At 40.2% G+C, this 12,327-nt stretch overlaps 1 protein-coding gene across 1 annotated transcript; it reads left to right on the top strand.

The window, feature by feature from the left end:
• Positions 1-2,545: 2,545 nt before the first annotated feature.
• Positions 2,546-11,825, top strand: LOC141622440 (uncharacterized). Its single transcript, XM_074438475.1, has 8 exons — positions 2,546-2,919; positions 4,889-5,281; positions 5,982-6,049; positions 6,150-6,548; positions 7,363-8,635; positions 10,001-10,095; positions 10,382-10,523; positions 10,847-11,825. The coding sequence occupies exons 1-8, from the start codon at positions 2,718-2,720 to the stop codon at positions 11,476-11,478; spliced, it is 3,204 nt and encodes a 1,067-aa protein (XP_074294576.1). The 5' UTR covers positions 2,546-2,717; the 3' UTR covers positions 11,479-11,825.
• The last annotated feature ends 502 nt before the right edge of the window (positions 11,826-12,327 follow it).

The raw sequence follows: 12,327 nt of genomic DNA, 5'->3' as shown, positions 1-12,327 counted from the left end.
ATATGAAGAATAGCAGACAAAGAGAGGGACATATGGCGGTAAAGCTAGATATGGCTAAGGCGTATGACAGGGTGGAATGGGTCTTTTTGCGACGGGTCTTGAACACGATGGGGTTTGATGGAAGGTGGGTAGCGAGAGTTATGGACTGCGTCTCGACAGTAACTTTCTCGGTCCTTATCAACGGGTGCCCATCTGAGGAGTTTCAACCTGCGAGGGGGCTACGACAGGGGGATCCTCTATCTCCATATTTATTTCTTTTATGTGCAGAGGCCTTGTCTAGTATGATCCGAAGAGCTGTGGAGAACAATTCGCTGCATGGGATACGTATTGCTAATTCGGCTCCTACGATTTCGCATCTTCTCTTCGCTGACGATAGTATATTCTTCTCGCGGGCCACGTTAGAGGATGCTGCGGTTATTAATGATATTTTGAGGAGATATGAGCGAGCCTCGGGTCAGTTAGTGAGTCTTGATAAGACAACTGTCTCGTTTAGCAGAGGAGTGGAGAGGGGGAGAAGGGATATCATTGCGGCTGAGTTAGGGGTTGTGCAGGTGGAGGAGCAGGCTCGTTATTTGGGCCTGCCCACGGTCATTGGTCGATCAAAGAAGGTTATAACGGATATTATTCGCGATAAGCTTTGCAAACGTCTACAAGGATGGCGCGGGAAGGTGTTGTCGAGGGCTGGTAAGGAGATTCTCATAAAGGCTGTTGCCAATTCGCTCCCTACCTATGTGATGAGTGTGTTTAAAATTCCCGCTAGTTTTTATGACGAGTTCCGATCGATTGTGGCCCGCTTTTGGTGGGGACATGACGAGAACAAGAGAGGGATTCATTGGGTGGCGTGGAAACGGATGGCTCGGCCTAAAGGTGTGGGAGGGATGGGCTTTCGCGATTTCCAGTTGTTCAATCTTGCGTTGCTGGGTAAGCAGGCGTGGCGTCTTATAACCAATCCGGACAGCCTTTGGACCCGTTTAATGAAGGCGAAATATTTCCCGAATGATGATTTTATGACCGCTAGATTGGGTAGTAATCCTAGCTATACGTGGCGAAGCATTTTCGATGCTCGAAAGGTTATGGACCAAGGCTTGCGACGGCGTATTGGTGATGGATTAGACACGTTGATATGGGGTCAGGCGTGGATTCCAAACTCGCATTCTGGGCGTATTATATCGCCGTGTGGTCCGGGGAATGAGGTGTTGAGGGTTGCGGACCTGCTGATGCCGAATGGGACCGATTGGGATGAGGTGAAGCTAAATCATTTCTTTCTGGAGTTTGAAAGGGAAAGGATAAGAAATATTCGGGTCACCCTAATGACACCGCTGGATATATGGTATTCAAAGGGGAAAGAGATGGTATATACACCGTTCGGAGCGCGTATAAGATGCTGGCTGGTGAGGTGGGGGATGTGGCTGATAGCTCGGATGGGGATAGAGGTAAGCGTCTTTGGAAGTGGTTGTGGAACTTTTCGGTTTGGCCTCGCGTGAAACTCTTCTTTTGGCAACTGTGTAGCGAAGCACTAGCTACGAGGGCGAACATTGTGGCACGAGTTGGAGGTGAGTCTACTACTTGTTCTTTATGTCAGTCTTCTTTTGAATCTAGTTTACATTTGTTTCGGGATTGTGGGGTGGCTAAGTGGGTGTGGGAGGGTTTGGGGGTTGAGGGTGTGGCGGAGCAACAAGGGAGCGATGTGAAGGAATGGGTAGAGGCTTGCTGGCAGGAGATGTGTGTGACGGAGGGTGTCATGTTAATGGTGGGATGCTGGGCTATCTGGGAACACCGTAATAAGGTCATTTTCGACAATATTCCAGTTGAGCCGGAGCATATTGTGCGCAGGACTAGGGATGTGATTAATGAGGGAGTGGGGGACTGTGGTGAGGCGGCTCGGGATACAGGAGGCGCGGGCCGATTGAAGCGTGGAGAGAGGGAGGAAGGAGGGTGGAAGGGAGCGCGGTCGGGGTATGTTAAAATTAATGTTGACGCGGGGGTGAAGGAGGGCGAGGGAGTGACCACGGGAGTCGTATGTCGAGACTCAAATGGAGATGTGATGTGGGGCGTGTCAACGAGTCGCGAGCAAAGTTGGGAGGTTCCTGTGGCTGAGGCGTGTGCGGTGCTTGATGGGCTGGAGGAGGCGGTGCAGCGGGGGATCCAAAATGTTGAAGTTGAGAGCGATTGTCTGCAGGTTATTGAAGCTCTTAAAGACAGGAAGACGGGACGAAGTGGATTTGCACTCTTGATCGAAGACATTCTTGTTTGTAGTACTCGGTTTGATCATTATCATACAGTCACATGTGTCTCTCAGAACAATAATCGTGTGTAGCTCATGCTTTAGCTCATTGTTTTCCTCGTGTGTTGGGTAAAGTTGTATGGGATGATGGCTTACCATCGTCTGCAAACTCTGCTGTTCGTTTTGATAAGTTATTAATTGAGTAAAGCCTTCGGGCTGTTGTTTTCAAAAAAAAAAAAAAAAACGTAAATAATTCATAGAAACGGGGAAAGAAAAAAGAAAATAAAAAAAAGGAAAGTATCACTGTAGTTTCCGAATTCCGACATTAATCTTCAAGTCTTCCATCGTCAGTCCTTAACTCCTTATTGGTAGCTAAAACCATTTTGAAGCACTGAAAAACCACGCTCCATGCCAATCAAACTCAAATCGTTTTTCTTATAATTTGGGCACTCAAATTAACATTGGGAACCGGACCTCTCAAATTCATTTAAAAATGAGATTCCGAACTGTCCCCGTCGCCGCTTTCTCCGTGTTTGCGGCGGCGGTGTTCATCTTGTCGACGCTTCCGATAATCAACGCCGATACACCTGAATCAAACAAGGAATTACAATTTCAATGGCAATTACTCTCTGCTAAGAATTTCTCTTCTCAGATTCGTCTTCATCCTCACGTTCTTCTTCTCGTTACTGTTCCTTGTATGTCTCTCTCTCTCTCTCTCTCTATTACTCCTCTTTGTTCAGCTGTTAATAGTAGTTTTCAATTTTACGTGTTATTGACGGTTTTAAAGGATGATTCGTATCACTTGACGGCCAAATCACTTTGGTTGTTGTGGTAGTAGACTACTAGTAGTGATTTGTTACTGAGAGTTGAGAATGGGTGTATTTGGATTGAGGGATTTGGAGGGAAAGGAAAGGGAGGGAGAGTAGGGAATTTAATTCTGTTGTTTGGATAGGAAATAAGGGTGGAGGGAAGTGGAGGGAGAGAAGTTTGGAGGGATCCATTTTCCCTTCTCCAAGCCTAATCAAAATCTCTCCACAATAGGCAAGATTTGGAGAGAAATTGTATCCAAGTACCCACATTCCTTTCCCCCTCCCCTCCCTTTTTCTTCCTCCCCTTCCCCTTCCCCCTCCCCTTCCTTTCCCTCCTATTTTAGTATCCAAACACACCCTGAATGATTTGGTTTGATTTAGGCTAATGTATTCGGTTAACATAGGGGTCAAAAGATGCAAAAAGGGAGAGATTGGAGGTCGTTGTTGCGAAATGCGGAATGGGGATAGTGGTGGAACGAGAGGAAATAGTTTGGATACGAAGAATGGAGGGGAAGGGAGGGGAGGGGAAATGGAGGGAGAGAGTTTTCCATCCAAAATTTTCCGGGGAAATAATGTGCGCTAGAGGAGGGAAATGGAAGGATCCATTTTCCCTCCACCTCCATTTTGCTACCCTAATAATGGAAATTGTCCCCCTCCAAATCCCTCCTTCCCTCCCTTTCCCTCCAAATTTTCCTTTCCAAACAAAGGGTTAAGGCCTAGGAGTCGTTTGGGATGGGGGTAATTGTTATGGGTAGCTGAAATGAGGGAAATAATGTGGTGAAGGGATATAAGGAGTAATGAAGGGTGGATGATATAACTCACACGTATGAGTAAAATATGATATCCTAGGGGGAGAAGTATCTTAATGCCTTAATGGAGTAGTTTTTTTGCTTATCTTCATCATCTTCTTTTGTCCACCGCCACTTCCTTTATACAACAACAACATTACCCCAGTGCCTCAATGGCTCCCTCAAATTGCGGGGTAAGGGGGGTCGGATGTACGCAGCCTTACCCTTGTGTTAGCAACACAAAGAGGCTGTTTCCGAATGACCCAAGATGAAAATTGCGTCGAGAACTGCATCGAAGGACCGCCACTTCACAAAAGAAAGAAGCGCAGCCACTTTAGTGAGCCATTTTGATTTATTCCATTATAATCCATAACCAAAGAGTAATGAGTCTTTGGCTCCATTGGAAATATGGAGCCAAACAAGTCCAAACAAGTCCTTTGGGTTTGCTTGAATTCGGGTGATTGTTATAAATGAGGGATGTGATGATGATAATGGAAAGATGAAAATGTGGTAAATGAGGATGAAATGGTGGCGGGTATTGGGGAACTACTACCCACATCTGAATTCTGAAGGTTCATTAAGGGATTAAGTGATTAATTATTACCTCCTCTAAGGGGTAGCTGTTCCTCTCTTTAAGTCTTCCACTATCCAACACCGCCACTGCCTTCTACTTTCTTTTATTTTCTTTTCCATTATCCCTATTTCATTAACACTCTAAGTTTCAACTTCATTTCCCCTAGATGCATTATCCTCAATCCCAAGCAAAGTCTTCATATTCATGATGGTGTAGAACGCCTGATTAATGTGTTTGATGCTACCAATGTAACCCGGTTGATGTTTAAGTTAAGATGCTATAATGTCAAAAGTGTGAGATGCCTCACTTAGTTGATACTTAATACTACTTAGTAGAGGAGTTAGAGACCGCAGTTGCTGTAATATGATTAAATGTAATGCAAACTTGAATTATACGTACATTAATATCCTGGCGTAAGATTAACGTCCTTGTCCTACGTATATTTCTGTCTCATACTCTCTTAAAATTGAATGATTTAATGTTCCGTTGACAGGGTGTGGGGAGTCTCGTTCCTTGATGAGGGCAATATCTCTTAAGTTGGCGAAAGAGCAACAGAAGTATAGTGCCTTAAAACTGATGCTTGTGTACCGTAATGTTGACAAGGTGTTGGCCGACTCTCTTGGTGCTGAAAAGGATATAACGGTCCTCTGTTATCATCATGCTGTGTCCTACAAGTATCAGGGTAGTCTCCGAGTTCAAGATATATTGTCCTCTGTACATCATCTAGTATCACTTGTACCAGAAGAACTCCCTCTTTCAAAAATTAGCAATTTGGAAGACATGGAAATGTTTCTCACTTCGACCGATAAGGCTGTACTGCTCCTGGAAACTTGTGGATGGACCTCTAAGTTGCTGACACAGCTCACTGCCAATAAGACGTTGCAAGGTATGTCAAACAGTACAAATACCTTCTGCTTTTGTCGTTTGTATTGTATTTGTTGTTCCCTACAAATCCCTGTTCAATAACCTTAAGCAAGTGAATCTTATCTCGTGCATTTGGATATATTGATTATTTGATTCTGTGTCATGTCTGTCGGCATGAGTGTTCTGTTTGCTAAGTCTATTAAAATTTGCTGTTGATCAAGTTACAATGTTTTACTCATACGGTTCGACTCTGCTAGTGATTGTAATTTTACATTTTATCATATGATTCCTTTTCATAATAAAATAGTCGATATCTTCCAACTGTGCTAGTTTGGTATGTATTCTCACTCCTTCTCTTTGAAGTGTATGATTCTTCATGGATATAGTTGAGAGAAGAGATGTACATGTGTAAATGTGTTGGCTGTGCTTACTGCCAAATCTGCGACTGAACTACAGATATTTAGGTTGTGGAAAGTTTTTTTTTTTTTTTTTTTTTTTTTTTTTTTTTTTTTTTTAATTTACCTTTTTCGTTTTTAATTGTTAACCACTTTTTATTGATCCTTACCATCTGGTTTCGTGCAATATTCTTCCCCTATTCTCTGAGCTTGTGGGTGATTTCATGTATCGTACTGTAGAGTCGGCTCTATGAAGGACTTCTGTCGTTGCTTTCATTATTTTTTGATTTCATACACTGTGATTCTCATTTAATTATGACGGTTTAGCTTTGCAGGTATTAAGAGGCGTTAATAAAGAAAGAAATATCACTCAGATAGCTGGAGGGACCTCTAAGGTGCTTTCTAGTCTGCGATGGCTTATTGAGTTATTGTTAATAACATCGATTTGGAAGAAATTTGCAAGTCTAACTTTGATACACATCTTTTATCTCTCAGAATGATGTGGGGGCTGAAATGATGTTCTGTCAGGTTGAAGATGGGTGTGGTATGACTCCTTGGGCTGGAAAATTCAGTGCTGAAAATGGAACATCTTGTTCAAGAATCGAAGATATGCCGACTAATTTTGAGGCATCCTGCAGTTTCAGCGAGTACAAGAAATTTGAGTCCTTTTTCTCAAAGTTCATTGCAGCAGCAACAGATGCTTACCTTCCTCCTCAAAGGCAGAGATATGCGTTTCTGTCTGATAAGTTACTGCTTTCACCTCTTAGAGTTGAGGTTTCTGATGTATGGTCATTGATTATATCTCATGGGGGATGTCTTGACTGTGTAATGAAATTAAAAGAAGAAACTTCTCTCCAAGATGCTTTAGCGATGCGTGATCAGCCTGTAATAGAGGTATTTCATTAACTTCTTTTCCCATCTTCCATGACTAGCTGATCACTATTCCGTCTCTTTTAACATATGCACCTGTCAACTGAACCACTCTTTAAAGTTTCTGCTAGGACTATTTCCAATTTTCCATAGCATTAATTATTGCTTTCAATTTGACAACGGAATCAGTCGTCACGCCTAATCTTGGTCATTGCAACATAAATATGGCCTATACGGCTATACCAACTCAAAGCTGTTAGCTCATAAACCTTCCAAACCTTCAAGGCAGTCGTGATGTAGCGTTGCAGCCCAGAATGATACCGTAGGTATTTCCATTGCCGTGGAACATGGCAAATACAACAATAGCGAACAGCAAAACATCAAAACCAAACTGAAGACCAAAAACACACAAATAAACTACATATGAAACACCAAAACAAAATTAAACAGGCGAAAAAGATATACCCTCTTAAGGCACAGCATCAATCTCCTTATCCTCAACATCAGTAGCAGCGACACTAATCTCAGAAGAAATAGCATTAACAGCATCTTCAGAAGGAGGCTGAGCCTGTACTTCCTCAGGCAACGGCTCCTCAACATAATCATTCTCAAAAGCATCAACAGGAACCTCATAAATCCTAACTTGCGGCTTAGAGACTTGAAATGACAATCTCTCTATTATTCATCGACCCGAAAATGACCCGACCCGAAACAACCCGACCCGCTTGACAAACGTACTGTCACACGTAAGAAAGTTGTACACTAAGTCCATGTTTCATTTTATTTTATTTTTTTGCACGAGTGTAATACTGTGATCTGTTGAATCTTTCTTATGCAGCTTCTGGAGGATGAGAACGATCTCGGACCTTCTCTTCCCATAGATAAACCATCAATAGTTCTGTTTGTGGATAGACGAGCAGATTCTAGGGAAACTGTGAAAAAGAGTCAGGAAGCTCTTTTTGCATTTAAAGAATTTGCACAACAGCACTGGAAGTTACATACAGATGGACGAAGTAGTAAACAACCGAAAAAAGCACACCGTACTGAGAAAGGATCAGCTGGGACGTATAGGAGTAGTAAACTGGTGGTATCATCTGCATCCAATAAGATTAAGGATAAAATGTCTGTTGTCATCTTAAAAGATGGAAAATATGTTAAGTTAGATGATAAAGCATCGGAATTACAAAGTGGTTCCTTACATGAGATTTTGACACATTTGCTTGGAGAGAAGAAGCACTCTAAATTAAGCTCACTTGCAAAGGAAGCGGGATTCCAACTGCTATCTGATGACATAGACATACAAATAAAAGATGTAGTATCATCTCAGACAGCTAGTTTAGATGAAGTCGCTGGCTCAACGGTCGATAATTCACCTTCAGGGGAAGATTCGGAACACCTGCAACATGCTAATATTGAGTCTTCAGTTGATGACAATGAGCATACTTTATCTGTGGATCTTGCAAGCAAACTTGCTGGATTGGCGGATAGTCATAAATCTTTCAAAGATCGTAAAGTTGATGCCTCTATACTTGTAGATTTCAAAATTCAGGCATCTGTGGAAGCAGACAAATTGGAACGTTTGGAGCATCACTACAACTGGTTTACTGGCTCATTTTATTTCTCTGATGGTAACGATAAGTTTCTTAGGTCTCTTACTAATAACTTAGAAGTTCCTAGCATTGTGATCATTGATCCTATCTCAGAGCAGCACTATGTTTTCTCTGGAGAAGCAACTTGGAACTTCTCTTCCTTAAGAATTATCATAGATCGTTTTCTTAATGGAAGTCTTACTCCTTATCAACGTTCTGGACCTTTGCGGAAGGTTATTGAAATGTCACGTCCTCCATTCGTCAATCTTGATTTCCGGGAAAAGGACTCCATCCCTTCTGTTACAACAGACACATTTTCTGAGTTAGTTATAGGCAATGGCCAAACTGATACTCGTAATTTAACAAATGCTTGGCACAAGGATGTGGTAGTGCTGTTTAGCAGTAGCTGGTGTGGGTTTTGTCAGAGAATGGAGTTAGTTGTTCGAGAAGTATACCGGGCCTTAAAAGGGTATGTGAACTTGATCAAGTGTGATTCCAAGAGCAAGGAGGTGTGTTTTGAAGGTATGCATATCCTTGTATTGTGAAAATTAGTTAACTCATTTCTTTCTTCTGAATTTTTTGTTTTTGATAGATGAGCGGCGATCGTGTTTGCCTACCTTAAGTGGAAGTATTATGTGCGGATGTCTAGCGGAAAAAGTACATTTTGCTATTAATCACGTTAATGGAAGTGTTTTCTTTTTAATTTTTTTGCATTAAAAAATGGGTCATGAATTAAAGTCGCACGCTATAAATATGACTTTAGCTATAAACACAGGTCATATTTTTAAATTAAAGTCACGCTATAATCAGATTTGCTAAATACGTATCTTTTATTTGTATTGGGAATACGGATTAGGCAACCCTGCCCTGAGCATCTTAATTGCTGGAAAGAGTATGCTTTGAGCTTTGGGATCCTTCTGAAACTATCATGGCCTAGTTCTTTTGTGAAGTGTTCAAGCTACTCAAAAATATTAAGTAGATCCCAGTTCTTCATTCCCCCCTCCTCTCAGCCAAAAAATGAAAATGTTCGGGCTTGCCTGAAATCAACGGAATAATTCGGTGGTAAATTTTAATAGGGAGATAATTACTAGAGAAGTTAATTACTTGGGTAATGAGTTCCTTGAAGATAGGTTTGGCATATGAGGGTAATGATTAGGAGGTAGTCTTTTACCCCATTAATCAGGGGTGGGTGGGTAATGTATTACCCTTCCATGACGGTAATAGATTCCCGGGGTTATTTACCCTTATACCAAACATGTAAAAAGTACCTTAAATATTACTCCTTATTCATTCCCCTCCTTTTACTCTCAATCCAAGCAAGCCCGACTCATTGTATTTCTTACTTTGTTTAAGCTAGTTTTTTTTTTTTTTTTTTTTTTTTTTTTTTTTTTTTTTATTATACATTTGCACTATACATGGAAAAAAAAAATTGTAAAAATATGTTACTAAAGCGCTTAATACTATCAAGGTTATCTCATAGAAAATCACCTTATAACTTTATAAAAGCCACTTATTTTTTAACTGACATAGTTCAGCAAGTTTAGTAATTGAATACCTTTCTGTAAACACTTTTCATTAAGAGTATCTTAATACACCAAAGTTAGTTTCCATTTCTGAATGTCTACAATCAAATTCCTTTCCATACCGTTCTTGAAGATGAACTTGCTAGTAGCGACTGTTGCTTAGCTCTAGTCTCTAGGTATCTGATGCTGGTCTCTGTAGATCACTTGACTGAGGTGTGTGCTAGTTGTTCTTAGTTGTTTGGGCTTTGTAATGGCCATCTAAATCTCATAAGGGTCATCGTTTCTTTCCATTTAATCATATGAATTCAGTATCAAGAAAAACAAATCAGTCTATTTAGGCCTTAGAATTTGAATTTTGTGACAGAGAACTTCAATGATGTTATTTTGAAGCTGCCTGCGATATATTCGATTGACTGTACATTGAATGACTGCGGATGGATACTGAAATCAGCAGGTCAAGTAAGTTTTCCCTCTAGAAAATATGCTGTAATTTATTGGATGTTGTATGTGTTTATGCTCGCTTACTCATCTCTAGTCATTTTATAGGGTGGTTGTTCCAGTGAGTAAACCTTTGTCCCGTTGGAATGCAACGACGATCTGCTAGTTTACCGTAGATAAAAAGCACAATTAATGAGACATTTTAATTTACTGTAGTGAACTCAAACAAAATGTTCCGGATGTGTATTTGTAAATTGTAATGATTAGGGCGTCTGAATAACAAATATGTCTCTGATGTGTTTCTCAGAGAGAAGTCTATCCAACTCTGCTTCTATTTCCAGCAAAGAAGAAGACAGCTATTCCTTTTAACGGGAATATGATTGTGACAGATGTAATAAAATTTTTAGCTAGCCATGGTGTTAGTTCTGAGCATCTTGCCAGGCAAAAAGGTAATTTTGCGTCATGTTTCTATTTTTTTCCAACCTCTGTGTATCTGTTAATTTATCATTTATGTCATCTGCCCTTTTTTCGTTTATCTTCTTGTTTGTAAGTTATTAACTTCATAATTTCGAACTGCTATATAGTTTTTTGAGTCCTGCCCTTTTATTGGATTATTCTTTGCTTATGATCATTCTCTTCTTGGTGATGCTTTAGAATGAGGATTCATTAGCTGATCCCAAGTCATATCCAAAGTTCAGTAATGAACTATGTGCCTGTCGACGACTAAAGTTCTCCATTTAATTTCTTATAACGATTACTTGCTCCGCTACAGGAACCCTATGGACAGAAGGCATCATTCCCAAAAATGCATACTCAAAATCACCACCACCCGAAGAAATTAACCATGTTAGACCGAGTATTCCTGATATAAAGTCCCAGAATCAAGCAATCCTCGAGCCTGACGGAAAAGAAGGTTCGCGCAATTTGGCTGCTGGCTCATTTCTTATTGCCAGTGAACGTCTGACTGGATTAAACCCATTCAGTCAAGCTAAGATTCTGATAGTAGGTGCTAACCCTGACTTGGGATTTCAAGGCCTGATAGTTAATAAGCCTATCAGCTGGAAACATGTGCTGGTGCCCGAAGATGCCGAATTGCTAAAAGAAGCTCCGGTTTCTTTCGGTGGTCCTGTCATACACGAAGGAAGACCTCTTGTTTTGTTGACGAGAAATTCATCAAATATTCAGCATCCTCAAGTTATACCTGGTGTTTATTTTCTTGATCAATTAGCAACAATCAACATAATCAAGGAAATTAAAGCCGGAAATCAGTCTGCTTGTGATTACTGGTTCTTTTGGGGTTATTCAGGTTGGAGCTGGGACCAACTTTATAATGAGATTAATGAAGGTGCTTGGGAACCGTACAAGGGAAGCATCGAAGATTTGCAATGGCCGGAGAACTCGTAAATCGTAATGTTTTGAGACTTGAGTTCATTCCTGGGTCGAGGAAGGGAGGGACAAAGGAATGCATAGGAAGTAAGGGACATAGCCATGTAGGGTAGAAATTAGTTGAGAATGGTTCATTCATGATTAATCCTGTGAACTTTGTAGTTCTCTCTGTTAGGCCTCAATTTCCAAACAGCCCAACTCAATGGAGTTTTAATCCTGTGAACTTTCATGGGGGTTTCTTGGGTCATTGTCCCTTTTTGGTCATTAAATTCCGTGTAAAAACTCGTAATTAGTGATCTTTTAAGTTCCGTGTTTAAAAGATTTTTGATCTTATAAAATTAATTAAGCTACTTATTTTTAATTTAGTATTGGATTTTTCCGATAAGCATATAATCATAAACATAAATTCTCGAATGAGATAATCTCTCAATAGTGTTGATGAAAAATCTCTTGCGTGGTAGGTATTGTAGTCTCGAACTCGCGACTCCCTAGAATTTTTACAAGCACATGTCATTTTCGAATTTTGTAACACTTTTCATAATTTATTTAATTTTTGTAATTTTTAGACTACTATGCACATGAAAAGTCAAAATCAAAAAACGCATCGAAAAAAGAAAACATTATATAATGTAAAAAATATTTTATTTCGCAAATTAGCTTTCAGAGTAACTGATTTTTAGTGAAATAACATTAATGGATTTATTTAATAATATAGATTGAAATTGGTAAAAAGGAAAAATAAATAGAACCATTTCTCAAATGTTACCCTATGTAAGTTGTAACAATTCATTTCAAATAGTTTATGTAATACCCGAGGTGTTACAGTTTAAGGTAACTGACTTTGATCAAATATGCTACCTGAAATGT

The sequence above is a fragment of the Silene latifolia genome, chromosome X (genome assembly GCF_048544455.1).
Source record: "Silene latifolia isolate original U9 population chromosome X, ASM4854445v1, whole genome shotgun sequence".
In the NCBI taxonomy this organism is placed as follows: domain Eukaryota; kingdom Viridiplantae; phylum Streptophyta; class Magnoliopsida; order Caryophyllales; family Caryophyllaceae; genus Silene; species Silene latifolia.
Note: the sequence above shows the minus strand (reverse complement) of the source record. Positions and strands in the feature narration are given on the sequence as shown.